The 13337-nt window shown below is 36.9% G+C and overlaps 1 protein-coding gene across 3 annotated transcripts in view; it reads left to right on the forward strand.

Moving 5' to 3' along the window:
• The window catches only part of DROSHA (drosha ribonuclease III), a 74949-nt gene that overhangs the window by 26259 nt on the left and 35353 nt on the right, over window positions 1-13337 (forward strand). For all 3 annotated transcript variants that reach the window (XM_065830234.2, XM_065830235.2, XM_071804497.1), the window contains 3 exons: window positions 4127-4251; window positions 7276-7375; window positions 10356-10463. In XM_065830234.2, the coding sequence (XP_065686306.1) occupies window positions 4127-4251; window positions 7276-7375; window positions 10356-10463 (333 nt within the window). The remainder of the gene's footprint in view (window positions 1-4126; window positions 4252-7275; window positions 7376-10355; window positions 10464-13337) is intronic.

Genomic DNA, 13337 nt, shown 5'->3' on the forward strand with positions numbered 1-13337 from the left:
TTATTATTTTTGAAACAATTAGTATTTTAAAGCATAGTTGCTCTGAACACAGTGCCTTTCAACTCCAGTGTTTATGTGAATTTAGCCCACTTTTCTGACTTTTACACTTGAGAAATGTGGGTCACAAGAATAGATGATGCTGTATAAAAGCTGCAGGGTTGTCTTTGTGTGGTTTGGTCAGTATTGCAAAGTGACGTCTCAGTAGTGGAGGCGTGTTTTGGAATATTTTAGACTGCCATGTAGCTTTTGCAGTTGTAGTACCTTTCTTTCCCTGACTTAATTTTCCTCTTTTGCTCATAGCTACACTTCTTAGCTTTTCCAGAAAAAGTGTGACTTGGTATCAAGCTTAAGTGGAAATGTAGTTTGCTAACTGAAAAACCTGTCCCCAAACTGCAGCCAAGGTGACTTCCTAAATATATTTTTTCAAGTTTATATTTTTAAGAATGGCAGTGTTACATTTACTAAACTACTTTATAAGATAATCATAACTTGGACAGGATAATTTATTTTGCCCTTGATTTCGTTCTTGGTCTTTTCGTTCAGGCTAAAATTTTCTAGACCAAAAGGAAAATAAGATCATCTGTGGGAACATGAAATACAGAATGCACGTGAACTCTCAGTACGAAAAATTCTCCCTGAGCTGGTTAAAACCGAGTGCTAATCCAGAATCTCTTAATAGACATTGTTAGGCAGCCTTAACTGTTTATCTTGATGTTGCCTATAGTTTCTGTGATACAAGGTACATGCTAGTGTACGAGTGTCAGTGTCTGAGTGGTGTACACTGACATAGCATTTGTGATTTTGCTGAAGCTTTGCAGATTTCAGCTAGTTGAAAATGTGCTGTTTTGTTTAGCATGAAGGAACACATATATGCTGCTTCTTTGTGTAAATGAACTGTAAATGTCTATGCACAGGGCAGTGCAGTTTGTGTTAGTGTTAATTTTGAGATTTTATGTGATTTTTACTGACAAACTTTTCATTCTATATGGCAAAGTTTTAGAGATGCATGTGAACATCAAAATTTGTAAGCATAAAACAAATCTGCAGTACTTTGAAATGTTGTCATGTTGCAATGCCATCTTTAGAACATTTATTTTCTCTCAAGAAGATTGCCATGACTTTCTTCTTAGTTTATGGATTTTTTTCTGTTCATTGCGGCATATACTACTGAATATGAAAGTAAGTGAAAAATAGAGTATGAAAGTATTTTCTATGCATTTTACAACTTTAGAACACAAAACAGTTCTGTTAGACAATGTGAAACTGTTTCAGAAAATGACAGCTCTTCAATTCAAATCAATCCACCTAACGCAACAAAGTAAAACCGCTGTATTATATTTTGCTGCTTTCCTCCACAACATCACTTCAGAAATAATAATTCATCTTGTGAGCATCTCTAGGTTTTTTATATGTGGTTTTTGTTTTTGTGAGGTGTTTTGGTTTTTTTTAGTGTGGGGAGGTTGTGTTTTTTTCCTGTTATTTTGGGGTTTTTTTGTGGGTTTGTTGTTTTAAAGTGAAGTGCATGTATATGCATGATGGAGAAGGGAAAAAAATTGATAGGCATGTAAATCCCATTACTTAAACATCTAACAATAGTTCAGCATTATTTAAAACCTTTTAATTTATTGACAGTGTTTCATTAGTTCAGTGAAACTTTGTGTTGGAATAGAATTAAAGGTTCACAAATTTTAATCCTCTTTAATACTTCACTCTTTCTAAAATATTGCTGCTTTTATCACTAATACAAATATATATGTATTTTAACATACTTAGGTGCTACTTCTGCATGCTATCTCATCGTGTCTTCTAATATCAGCAAAACCTTGATTGATGAGGTTTGTAGTAGGAAACAAAGATAATGGGCCTCTGTTCCGTTTAAATTTATTTGTTTTCAATGAGATTTTAAAAGCAAGGTTGCGATTATTACATGGTCTCTCGCAGCACTTCTTTTACAAGAACACAGGTATAGAAATCTGGAAGAATAACATCTAATTTGCTTGTGTCCTGTCTGCTGGTGTACAATTTATACTCTGTGCTTCTGTTTGGTGTTTTTTGTTCACTTAAACCTTCAGAATTGGCACCAGATATGAAGCTGGGGTTCACTACACAGAAGGGAAGAAGCGCAGCCTGGCTACTCCCCTCTCATCACCCTCAGTGAAGGAACAATTGTGATTAAGTCTTAAACAAGGATTTGTTGTGTCCAGGTTGTTACCAGGCATCTGTGAACAGCTCTGTAACTGAGTGACAAAACTCAAAGGCATTTAAATAGAGAGTCTGGTTTTCAGTGATCCTGAGGCCACACGTTTCACAGAGACCCTGTTATAGGCGTATTGAGAACTTTTCTCCCTTGCTCACTTTTGAAGATCAGATTACTTCTATTTAAGTGTCTGAAATGCGAAACATTTGAATAGGAAAACTATCTGTATTTTTTTAATTTATTGAATATAATTGGTGTATTGAGTATAATTATTGTTTCATATTCTATTAATTATGTTTTGCCATCTTGGTTCTCAGAGAAGTAGCTGCGAGGGGGTGGGAATGGAAGAAATTTCTCTTTTTTAATGTTGAGAGAGGGGAGAATCAAAGAACAATTTCTGTGAAGATGAAAACTCTTCAAATAGGCTTTCCGCAAACCCCACAAAACCAGATAAACTTTCATTTCAGGACTTTAAGCTCTGGTTTGGAGAACAGCATTCTACCTGCTACAAATTCTCCCCATGTTTTTCATTAGATTTTGTTGTCCTGATTCCTTTTTATTGAAAGTGCTGTGGGGGAAAAACTTGTCTTCTTTTTTCTTGGTTTCTTTTATTTTTTTATTCATTTAAAACCTGGCAGCATAAGCTAACTTTTTAATCTTTTTCTCCTTTTTTTTTTTTTTTTTGGGCTACAGAGTGATGTAACTTGTGTTCAGTCACCATGTGTCCAAAGGGAAGCTAATAAACACTTTTCCCTTGGAAAATGTTTCTCTATATGAAAGTCAAAGTTTTAAATAAGGTGGTTTTTTTTTTTTTTCTAGAGTAGGTTGGAAATGTGGTTACCTGATGAGGGTTACCTTTATTCCTAGAATTGACTTTGCTTATCCATGCAGAAAATGATCCTTATGAACAGTTCTACCAAGGTGGTTTGAAGGGTGAAAGCTTTGTTTTTGACACAGCTTTTGTTTTATGAAGAGAATGGTGGGAGCTGTTTCTGTAACTCTGAAACTTATATTTGAGAAATGCACAATTCTAAATTAGAAGTTTTGAGATGTGGGTATCTAGAATAATGCCCTTTTTCTGAAACCTTAGAAAAGCAGAAAGTTTTGGCATCATCCAGCTGACTGCAAAGTGGGAAGTAAGCAGACAGATAACAAAGCAGCTTGCCAGGTGATGGACAAAATGTTTACTTGGAGACAAACTGTGTTCCTTGAACTCAGTTTTTAAATATGTTAGATAAGTGATTGAGAGCTCTGCAAACAGCACATCTTCTGCAGTGACATGCAGTTACTCATTTTCTGCGTTTTTAGTGCTGAAGCAAAAGTTGCCTCCTACACTGTCCTTTTTAACTATAAAAAGAAGTTCTGTTTTGAAGTGTAAAAAGGACAAAAGTCTCCTCATTATACAAGACTGTATTCCTCGTTGTACACCTCAGCCTAGCAGCCTTTTCTAAGAGTAGTGTGACAGATTTTTTAATGCTGTTTAGTCAGTGTGATTGAATGCCTCTAATGGCTTCACTTGAGGAAATCAGGAACAGAACTAAAATTAGAGAGGTAACCCGATCTTAGTGAACTACTCAGGCATGTGGGAGCTTAGATACCAGAATACTAATCCTGATTTTATTTCCAGTGTGAAGTTCAACCAAAGAAAGTTGCTTTATCTCTTCAGAAATAATCAAACTGTGAATTTCCTGACTTGTAAAATGAAAATAAAAATACTTCCTTTTTTTGCTGAGAGGGCTAAGTTGATTAACTTTGTTTCAGTCATTGTTATTGACAAATATTTATTATAATATTAATGATTAGTTCTATGTGTATTTTAATAAGCTTGGAATATTGCTGCTTTGTGGTTCCTGGATACTGTAGGCTAGAAGCAATAAATTTTCCATGGAGATATTGTCACTTAGGTATATTTTGTTTTTTTTCTCCTAGAAACCCAGCTCAGTGCGTATTGATCAACTGGACCGCGAACAGTTCAATCCTGATGTAATTACTTTCCCCATTATTGTCCACTTTGGGATACGACCTGCTCAACTCAGTTATGCTGGAGATCCTCAGTAAGATGCTTTTCTTTCCATTGTTTGTTCAGAAACTCATTATTGTCAATTTGTGGCTTATATAGGGCTTGTTTATATGCTTAATTGAGTCTGATATAAAGCTTAGTGCTTATGACTTTGAACACAAGCTCTATGTTATAGACAAGGTATAACTTTTTTTCTGGCATAATTCAGAATCTGCTGAACTACATGTGCATGCATGTATGCACAGTGTGAAGTTTCTCAATCTGAGAAGAGCTCTTCTAGGTCAAACCAAAGGTTCCTTAAGCTCCATGTTATTTCTCTGAGAGGCCAATTGCAGGGTTTTGGAGAGAGAATAGTGTAACAGGAAGGCAGAGAGGGAGGAACACCCAGGCTTCCAAAGGTCTGTAGCATATGGACTTCTAAGCTAGAGGTTGTGTTTAGATCATTTTAACACCTCTGAATGGACCAAGGGTTGGACTTGATGATCTCTGAGGTCTTTTCCAACCTAGCCAATTCTGTGATTCTGTGACCTTCCTTGTCTAAATTTCTCAAATCACAGTTCAATTTTTTTTTTATGCTACTTGGTAGGGAGAAGATTCCAGGTAATCACTTCCCCAGTACTATTTTGCAACCTATGAAAAGGGACTGACTTGTTTCAGAGTTGCTACTTGATCATTTGATTAGATGCTCTTCAAGTCTTACATCTAATAATGAAGTGTATAGCCATTTTCTGTTTGCTTTCTTCATGAAATATATGTTTCTTGCACCCTGCCATATCCTACTTAGTTTTCTCTTTCTACGCCCTGAAGGAGCAAGTCTATGTACTGTTCTCTAGCTTGGAAGCTGTTGCATTCATGCTACTTTTCTCTGTATCTTTTATATCCTTATAGAGATTGGAATTAATATAGTGAAGGAGCAGAGAGGGAATCAGGACTTCAGGCAGAGCAACAAATACTGTTTCCTGTGGATTCATGTAATGGCATAATAGTGATTGCTGGATTTCATTCAGAATTCTTAATTTCTGGCAGTTTCAGGGAACTCTTCAGATGATTTGGAGATCTACTTTCTGCATGAAGACAGACAGTACAGAGCCCATCTCTTGCACGTGTATAGTTAAGATTGTTTTTTTTCTCATGCAATTCTGTCCAGTGTCTTTTAAGGGTGTTGATTTTCACCTGTGGTTTTGAGGCTCAATCACTCCTATGTGCATTGAAAACAGTATAAAGATACAAAAAAATATTCTTATCACACCTTTGTATTTTACCTTTCTTTACAATTTTCATGGCTTTTTTTTGTTTGTTTTGTTTCTTTCCCAGAGCTGCTTACAGAATTTAGGCCTGCTTCTTTTTATCAGAGTAACAGTGCAGTTTTTGTGAAAGACCTCTGTGGTGCCATTGTAAATCTCAAGCTTAACTATGGTATATGTGTGAAATAGATGAAGTCCAGAAAAGATTCTCCTCTAGTGTGTCTTTTCTTTATCAGGTTTTAATGCATATTTTTTTTATTGTAATCTCTTTATTAATTCTCAAACTTAGCTGTAATAACATAGCATATTTCACCCATATTAATACTGGTAGTAAAATGTGTATTGTAGATCATAGTTTTAGGTTCTTGGTTTTGGGCTGAAACCTCATAATGGCATTTGTTTGTTTTCTGGTTGGTTGATTTGTTATTAACTCATTTTCTTATTTGAATTGGAATTTGTCAGAAATAGACTTGGCTATTCTGTAGATTTCAGAAATGCGGAGAACAGAGCATAAGAAAAATCTATGGATTGACTATTTCAGATGTGCTTATAGACTCAAAAATGTCAGCATCTCTAGAGGCAGAGACTATATGTTCAAGAATGCTGCAGAGAAATAGCTATGGAAAAAATGCCAATAAGAAAAGATCTGTTTGTGTGCCTGTGAATGTGGGATGCTGGAAAGAATATGAAATAGTAAAAGTGCTGCTGCTTCATTTACTGCTTTGCTACTAATGTGGTAACTTCCAACTAAAACCACTGCTCTAAGTTGGTGCTTAGAAGGATCTTCTTTTATAATGTAAATATAGAAGGAGATAAATAACATGGGTAAACTTATTTCCTGTCCTCTGATTCCCCACTTCCTATTAAAAGTCTGGGTTTATGTGTTTTCTTGAAAAAACTCTACAGAGGTGATACTATTTTGAAGATAACATTGTTTCCTAAGAACAGAAAGTCCATGTCATGATTCTTTTTGTTGCTCCTACCAGAGTAACTTTTGAACCTGTTGGTCAGTTTCATCGGAATGTAATAGTGGGATGTTGCTACAAATGGAGTAAATTCTTACAAGTTTTGTGAAAATCTGTGCTAGGTCACAGAGGGGCTCCCAGCCGGGGAAGTTCTGTTATTAAAGTTCATGTGCGATTAGATGCCCTCAAAACAAACAAACAAACAAACACAAAAAACTAGACCATTGGAGACAACCAGAAACTTAAAGTATATGCTAACCACAGAGAAAACTTGACTTACTCTTTCCATTCAGCGCAAACCAATAGGGAATGAAACTTTTGTTTCACTGTTCACAAAATGACTTTGCATTGCACATGACTTGCAGAGCTCTTCCTGGTGTGCTTCACTGAAATGTTTCAGCCAGTCTAAGGACTTGCACTTCTTGGGAACAGTTATTGCTGCTTTTCAGTGAGTGATGGGTGAACCCTGTGGAGAAGAGAGAGTTTTCACCTGCGTGAATTGAGATGTCATGCTGCGGACAAGTCTTTTCAGTATGGGGAACCTAGGCCTTTGGAGAGGACGAGTGGATATCTGTAAGGCCTGGGTTCTGCCCTGAGCTTTGCTGTTCAACTCACACTGCACAGTGATGCCTCCACTCTGCTGCTGTGCCCACCCCACTGGATCAACTGCAGAGACACTGTCACCTGTCTTGGAAAATGCTTTGAGATTTTCCTGAAGCTAAAAGATGCTTGTAGACAATCTGTGTGTAAATGAATGCATTATTAGCAGCTGGTGTGCTCATAAGGATAAATGGTGAGAGGCTTTTGTTGTGTCAACCAAAATATTTGTTTTCTGGTTTTGTCCTTTAGATACCAAAAACTGTGGAAGAGTTATGTGAAGCTGCGTCACCTGCTGGCTAATAGTCCCAAAGTCAAACAGGCTGATAAACAGAAATTATCACAAAGAGAGGTATGCTGGGCCTTCCTATAACTGATAATTGAACACGCTAACTCAGGATGGAATAAATCCACATGACCATCCTATTTATGGCAACAACAGAAATCTTTCACAAAAGATTTTATTTTCAGGCTGTTAACACTGATTTTATTTTTATCTTTGCGTGTTTGTGAATGTTTGTGGTGTTTGTTTGTTTTTTTTTTTTTTAACTTTTTTCAGCATTCAAACTACTGCTATTTTTTCCCAATTATAGAAATGATCGTTGTAGAAACATAACTTTTTTATAGACATTGCCATTAGTGGTTTCAAGAATTAGCATAGAGAAGGACTTTTTACTTCAGAGTGCACTTGTAACTGGCTCGTAATTTTAAACACTTCTATGCTGACATAAAAACAGCCACACTTGTGCATGATTTTAAACTGTAATTTGTTAGGCAGTCTTAGTGACATTCCTTAAGATCTTTGAGTTAAAATCATCTGGTAGTTGTTATTTTCAGTAATCTCTAATGAAAAATTAGGTATTTGTTGAATTTTTATCTTTTCTCTCTTTTTTTCCCCCGATATAATGAGCAATAAACATTTCCTAAGTGCAGATGCTCAACCAATCGGGAATTAAAATCAGAAAAATAAAGTAACCTAAATATAGATTAAAGGAGCCTGCTCTCGGATATCTATTTTTTTGCAATCTTGCACTGTAGCTTTGAATTTGTCTGGTGCATGTCTATCAGGCACCCTTAATTGAGCAAGTTACTTAAAGAATATGCAGAGGAAAAAATAACTTCTTTGCTACTGGATGGAATTTAATTAAGTGGTGTTTTGTATTGATCAGAAACCCTGATGATTCACAGAACCATAGAATATCCGGAGTTGGAAAGGACCCATGAGAATCATTGAGTCCAATTCCTGAGTCTTCTCCAGTTTGCTAATTGTGTAGCTTTGGTTGCAGTAAATGTTTGATAATTTGACATTGCACCTGATTTTTATTATTACTGCAAAGCATAGTATGCTGTTGCATGAGCAAGAGTCTTAATTAAGATTTTATTTATGCTGATATTAAATAAGCCCTTAGCTGCCTTTTAAGTGGGTAAAAAAACAGTGTTGTGACTTAACTGTGCCACAGTTGTAAGGAAAAAAAAATCTCCCTTTAAGAGATAATTTTTTGCTACATCTTTCTAGACTTGGAGCAAGTAGAAGGGAAGACCATTGTTTTATGGGCAACTTTTCATTAGGAGCTAACGGATGACTTACTTCTAAAATTGTAGTGGATTGGATGTAGGAGGATAATTGTTTTGCTTCAAAAAAGAAAATGCTGCTGTGGTATTTATCACTGTGTGGTGTGCTGATTTTTGTTTCTAGACCATGTTATCTGGGATAATGAGTTTATCAAATAGTTTGCCATCAGTGAGGCATACAGGGGCTGAAGCAGAAGCTTTATGTAAGGATAACCTATGCGTTTTGCCAGTGGATGTGTCAGCAACTTCGAGGAACTGTAGGGCTGTATCTGACCAGTACATTGGCTTTTCACAATGATGACCCATATATTATTATTATTAACATTGGAGCATTCTTGAGCCAGTCAGCCTGAAAGTACAGCTAGGTCTAGCAAACACTGTAACACCTGTCTCAGAAAATATCCAATGACACAGCGTCAAAATGCAAATTTTAGACAGTGCACAAGGGGTGTGGTGCTGTAAGCATCTGTGTTCCCTCTGCCATCAGTCATTCACTACTTTGAGATTGTATGATGTTATTAGTTCTGACAAGGTCATGCCTGAGGGCTTTATTCCTCTAACCTAACTTTGAGCATTTATAGTAGGTGCATAAATTGAGACCTGAAGGCTCACTTTGAAGTCTGTGGAGAGAGAAATGCATGTTTTGAAGCCATTTATTCCCCTTCGTTGAATATAAAAGGAGACAGGACTAACTAGTCTCCTACCCTAGACGCCTCAGTATCAAGGTGTCTGAGGTTTGATGAATCTGCATCTGGATAGATGTGCCTCTTGGAACCACTCTGTGAGTCTCTGTAGAACAGAAGACACAGCCCATTCCTGCCCAGAGATGCTCACAGGCTTCATACTGGAAGCTGGAAGGAAACAGCTTTGAGCAAGTGCCCTGTAGTGCAAAGGAGAAGGAGAGGGAGGATGGGTTGCAGCTTTGAAAAGTTTTGTGTTCTGAAGTAGAGCACTGGGGGAGTCTTTACCATTAGTGCAAGCTGTGTGGGGAGCTTGCAGACCCTGGAGGCTTTGTAGTTATGGAACCGGGAGATCCTGATCCAGGGGTGATTTGTTTTAGCTGTTTTTCTTTCATTCCATTTTTACAGAAAATATTTTCTTTTAATGATTCTGTCCCTTTCATAGTTTCTAGAGACAAATAAACTGTATACAGAACACCAAACAGCCAGTTATCAATCCAAAATACTTTTTTTTTTCTTTTGATTTTTAAAATGAAATAATATTGTTAGATTACATCATAATAGGTTACAGGACTAGTGAATGCTGACCTCTTTCCCAGACTGGGAGTACTGACGATGTTGAACAGGAACTGTTATGAAGTAGCCAAAATCACAAAGTAAAGCCTTTCTTTTACTTAGTCTGTTCTCTTACTGAATGTTTCAAAGCAGAAGTACTCATGGTGATGGACTTGAATGAAGAGGTTGTTTTGCACATGTGGGTAAAGAAGGTGCTTTCTTTACAAGGATCTTAACTTGCTTACTTATGTATCATCTTGAATGTATAAGTGGGACTGACTGTCATTTGCAATAAAAAAATGTAATCGCCTCTGTTCCCTTCTCAGTCTCCCAAAATCCTCTGTCTATGCTCTACTCCAGCACATCCACCACAGTTTGTGGCTGGCAGTTAAAAGATGTGGACTAGTCTTAGAAACTGCTCACCAGAAGTGAACATTAAATGGGTATTGTGAATACACTGATGTGCATTGATGCTGCTTTGTTGTAGAAAGATGTTTACAGAGGCTGTGCTTATTCCCTGTCCAGGAAGCACTGCAGAAAATTCGTCAGAAGAACACAATGAGACGTGAAGTGACCGTCGAGTTGAGTAGCCAAGGATTCTGGAAAACAGGGATACGCTCTGACGTCTGCCAGGTGAGGAAATCACAGAGTTATCTGATATCCGTTCTTGATAGCTGCCATTTACCTCTCCGAAGGGTTTGCTCTAATTCTAGGCTGAAGAACCAAATGGAAATGAATACTTTTGCCTCAAGTAAGATCTGTTGATTTAGGGAACTGTTCTAGTGTCCGGTCTACCCCCTCCACACACACACACACACAAAAAGTTAATTTAAAATTTTAGTTTTCTTGCCAAGGGAGAGGGACTAGAAATGGCCAGGTTGAATCAGGGGCTTAGCCAAATGTCAAGTCTACTGTCAAACTCCAAGGGCTTCTTCATCCTTCAGTTGGGTTGGGGTTAGATATTTTTGGTTTAATATATTTTTATATTTACATATTTAAAAAAAATAGTTTTACAGTGAAGCATGAAGAAATATCTCTTTACTTGAAAGAAAAGAAAAACTAACAAACAAATGACACACCACAACTAACTTTTGAATTAAGCCAGGTGACCCTCAGTGGGAAGATAACTTTCAGATACTCTGTTTCATACACATGACGTCTCCAAGGTACAGATCTCTGCCAGATCTTCTTCTCAAGGAATTGACAGCCACTAGCTTTGTGATATGATAAAAATAAGTGCAATTTTTATATAATGTTGTATTAGTAAAATTCAAGTAGTTATAATGGCCAAATAATTATACTAGAGGTATACTTGCATAATTTTTTAGCTGTTGTTTTGGAGATGCTTTTTAAGAATTAAATGCTTACGATTTCATATTAACTTAACAGTATCAAGTATAAAGTTTGAGAGTTGCTAGGCAAAGGTATAGGTAGAAATCTTGTTATTATCTTAGAAGTCTGGTAAGGCCAAGGGGAAATTCTAATGGGAGAGAAATGCGAATAAGTAAAATTGCTTTTCTTCTGTCTGAAATGTTTCTCATGATTCTACTGTTGTTCCTGAAGTCAAAGAAAGAGCATAGTCGAACAGTATCTTCTCACATAGCTGAGGAAAATTACAGCCCTTTTCTAATTTTTTGTTGTACATTATATGTATTTTCACAAGTAAACAGTGTAAATTTCCAATTTAGGAGCTTTGAAACAGTTGTATTATTCATAATAACTTCTGTGATTTATCTCTAAATGTTGTCTTGGTTATTCCTGTTTCATTTTGTTGTTGTAGGACAGCAAAACACTGAAGAACAATGAAAGAAAAGCTATTTCATGTTTTTGTGCCCATCTGCAGCCGTAACATCTAAATCAGTCAGTTCTTGTATGAAGATCCTTTGATTTGATTTCTTTGAGAGGCCAAGAGTATGTCTGTAACAGACCAACTGTATGTCTGTAAAATGAAAGACTGCTACTGTTGCTAAATGCTTTTTCCCAGATTAAAGAAGACTAAAAATAAATACACAGAAATTGACTCTGTGGACAGAGCTAAAGTGCAGTGATTTAAGATTAATGCTTTTAAAAGCATTGCCATTTAGAAATTTAAACTCTTTTAAGTCACTCTGATACATTATAGTTGCTCTAAGTTACACGTAGCAGTAATGACACTGGTCTTCACAGTCTCAGAAATTAACTACTTGGAAGGGGAGGAAAAAGGTTGAGTGAAATGTTCCAAAAATGTAAAATGGCTGTGTTCTGGCAGACTCACTTGAAACTATCCAGTAGATGAAGTGCACTGCTTGGCCACCAAGCTGGGCAGCACTTAGTATGCAGTCTGGCAGGATGGAACCACATAGAGAAAATACCACTCCACTCTCCCCTCACCCCAACATACACACACTACCATCATTGCCTGTATTATTGCTGGTGGGCTCTCAGCAGCTGTTTGAAGTGTTCAGGCTGAGGAGAGAAATGATGCATTTCAAAATATTTCAGCTCACCTGGTTATTCTTAGTAGCTTCAGGTCAGGAGCATCTGGCAGCATGGGGGATGGTGGCACTAGCTTAGGGCACCTGAGAGAGTCCCTGCCTTGCCATACCAGCTGCAGCAAGAGAATAACATGCAGCGTAGTTAGAATCATATATCTCTAAAAACAAGAAAAAAAAGTTACTTATTATAAGCAAATGCAAGTACCAAAATTATGGGGTAACTCCTGTGGCCATATGGTTTAAGGAGACTTGGTCACTAACCATTCTTTATCCTAATGCAATTTTTTTAAGCATATATTTTATTTTCTTATAAAGAAATACATATATAAAACATCAGAAACATCAAACAGCTATAATCCAACATGATGCACATTAACTGAATCAATCTAGTAGTTGATGCCATGAAAGCAGCACTTTGTCAATATAATTGCAACAGTCAAAGTAAAGGCCTTCTCTTTGCTCCCAGAGAGATGTCAATTCTTTGTTCACTGCACCACAGCTGATAAAAATCTAAAACTTGATATTTCAGTCCTCAAACTTAGGGCCAGTTGTATTGGTACAAACAATATTAAACCTTGCTTGAGGGACTCTTTCTGCCTAGTGCAGTGGAACATATAGACAGGGAAGCAAAGTTGTCCCATGAAATAAATTTGAGGATTTTTGATTTTATTTTGTAATTAATTCCTTCTGTGAAAGAAGACGTAGGAAGCACACCTATATGTTTATAAAGAGATGAGAGGGGTGTTCCCCTAGGTTGTAAATTACCCTAAGAAAACTCTGAATGAGTGACATGGTAAAAAAATACAATTTCACTTGCTCAATTTGCTTGGAGTGGTTTTGCATTTTTCTGCCATTCAGCGTCTTTTTCTTGGTGTTAACTAGCTACTTCCATCTGGTGGAAAAGGACCTGGCGGTGTTGATTGACAGCTGACAGAACATGAGCCAGCAGTGTGCCCAGGTGGCCAAAAAGACTGACAGCACCCTGGCTTGTACCAGAAATACTACGGCCAGCAGGACTAGGGAAGCGATAGTC

Source organism: Patagioenas fasciata, chromosome 2 (assembly GCF_037038585.1).
Source record: "Patagioenas fasciata isolate bPatFas1 chromosome 2, bPatFas1.hap1, whole genome shotgun sequence".
NCBI classification, from domain to species: Eukaryota; Metazoa; Chordata; class Aves; order Columbiformes; family Columbidae; genus Patagioenas; species Patagioenas fasciata.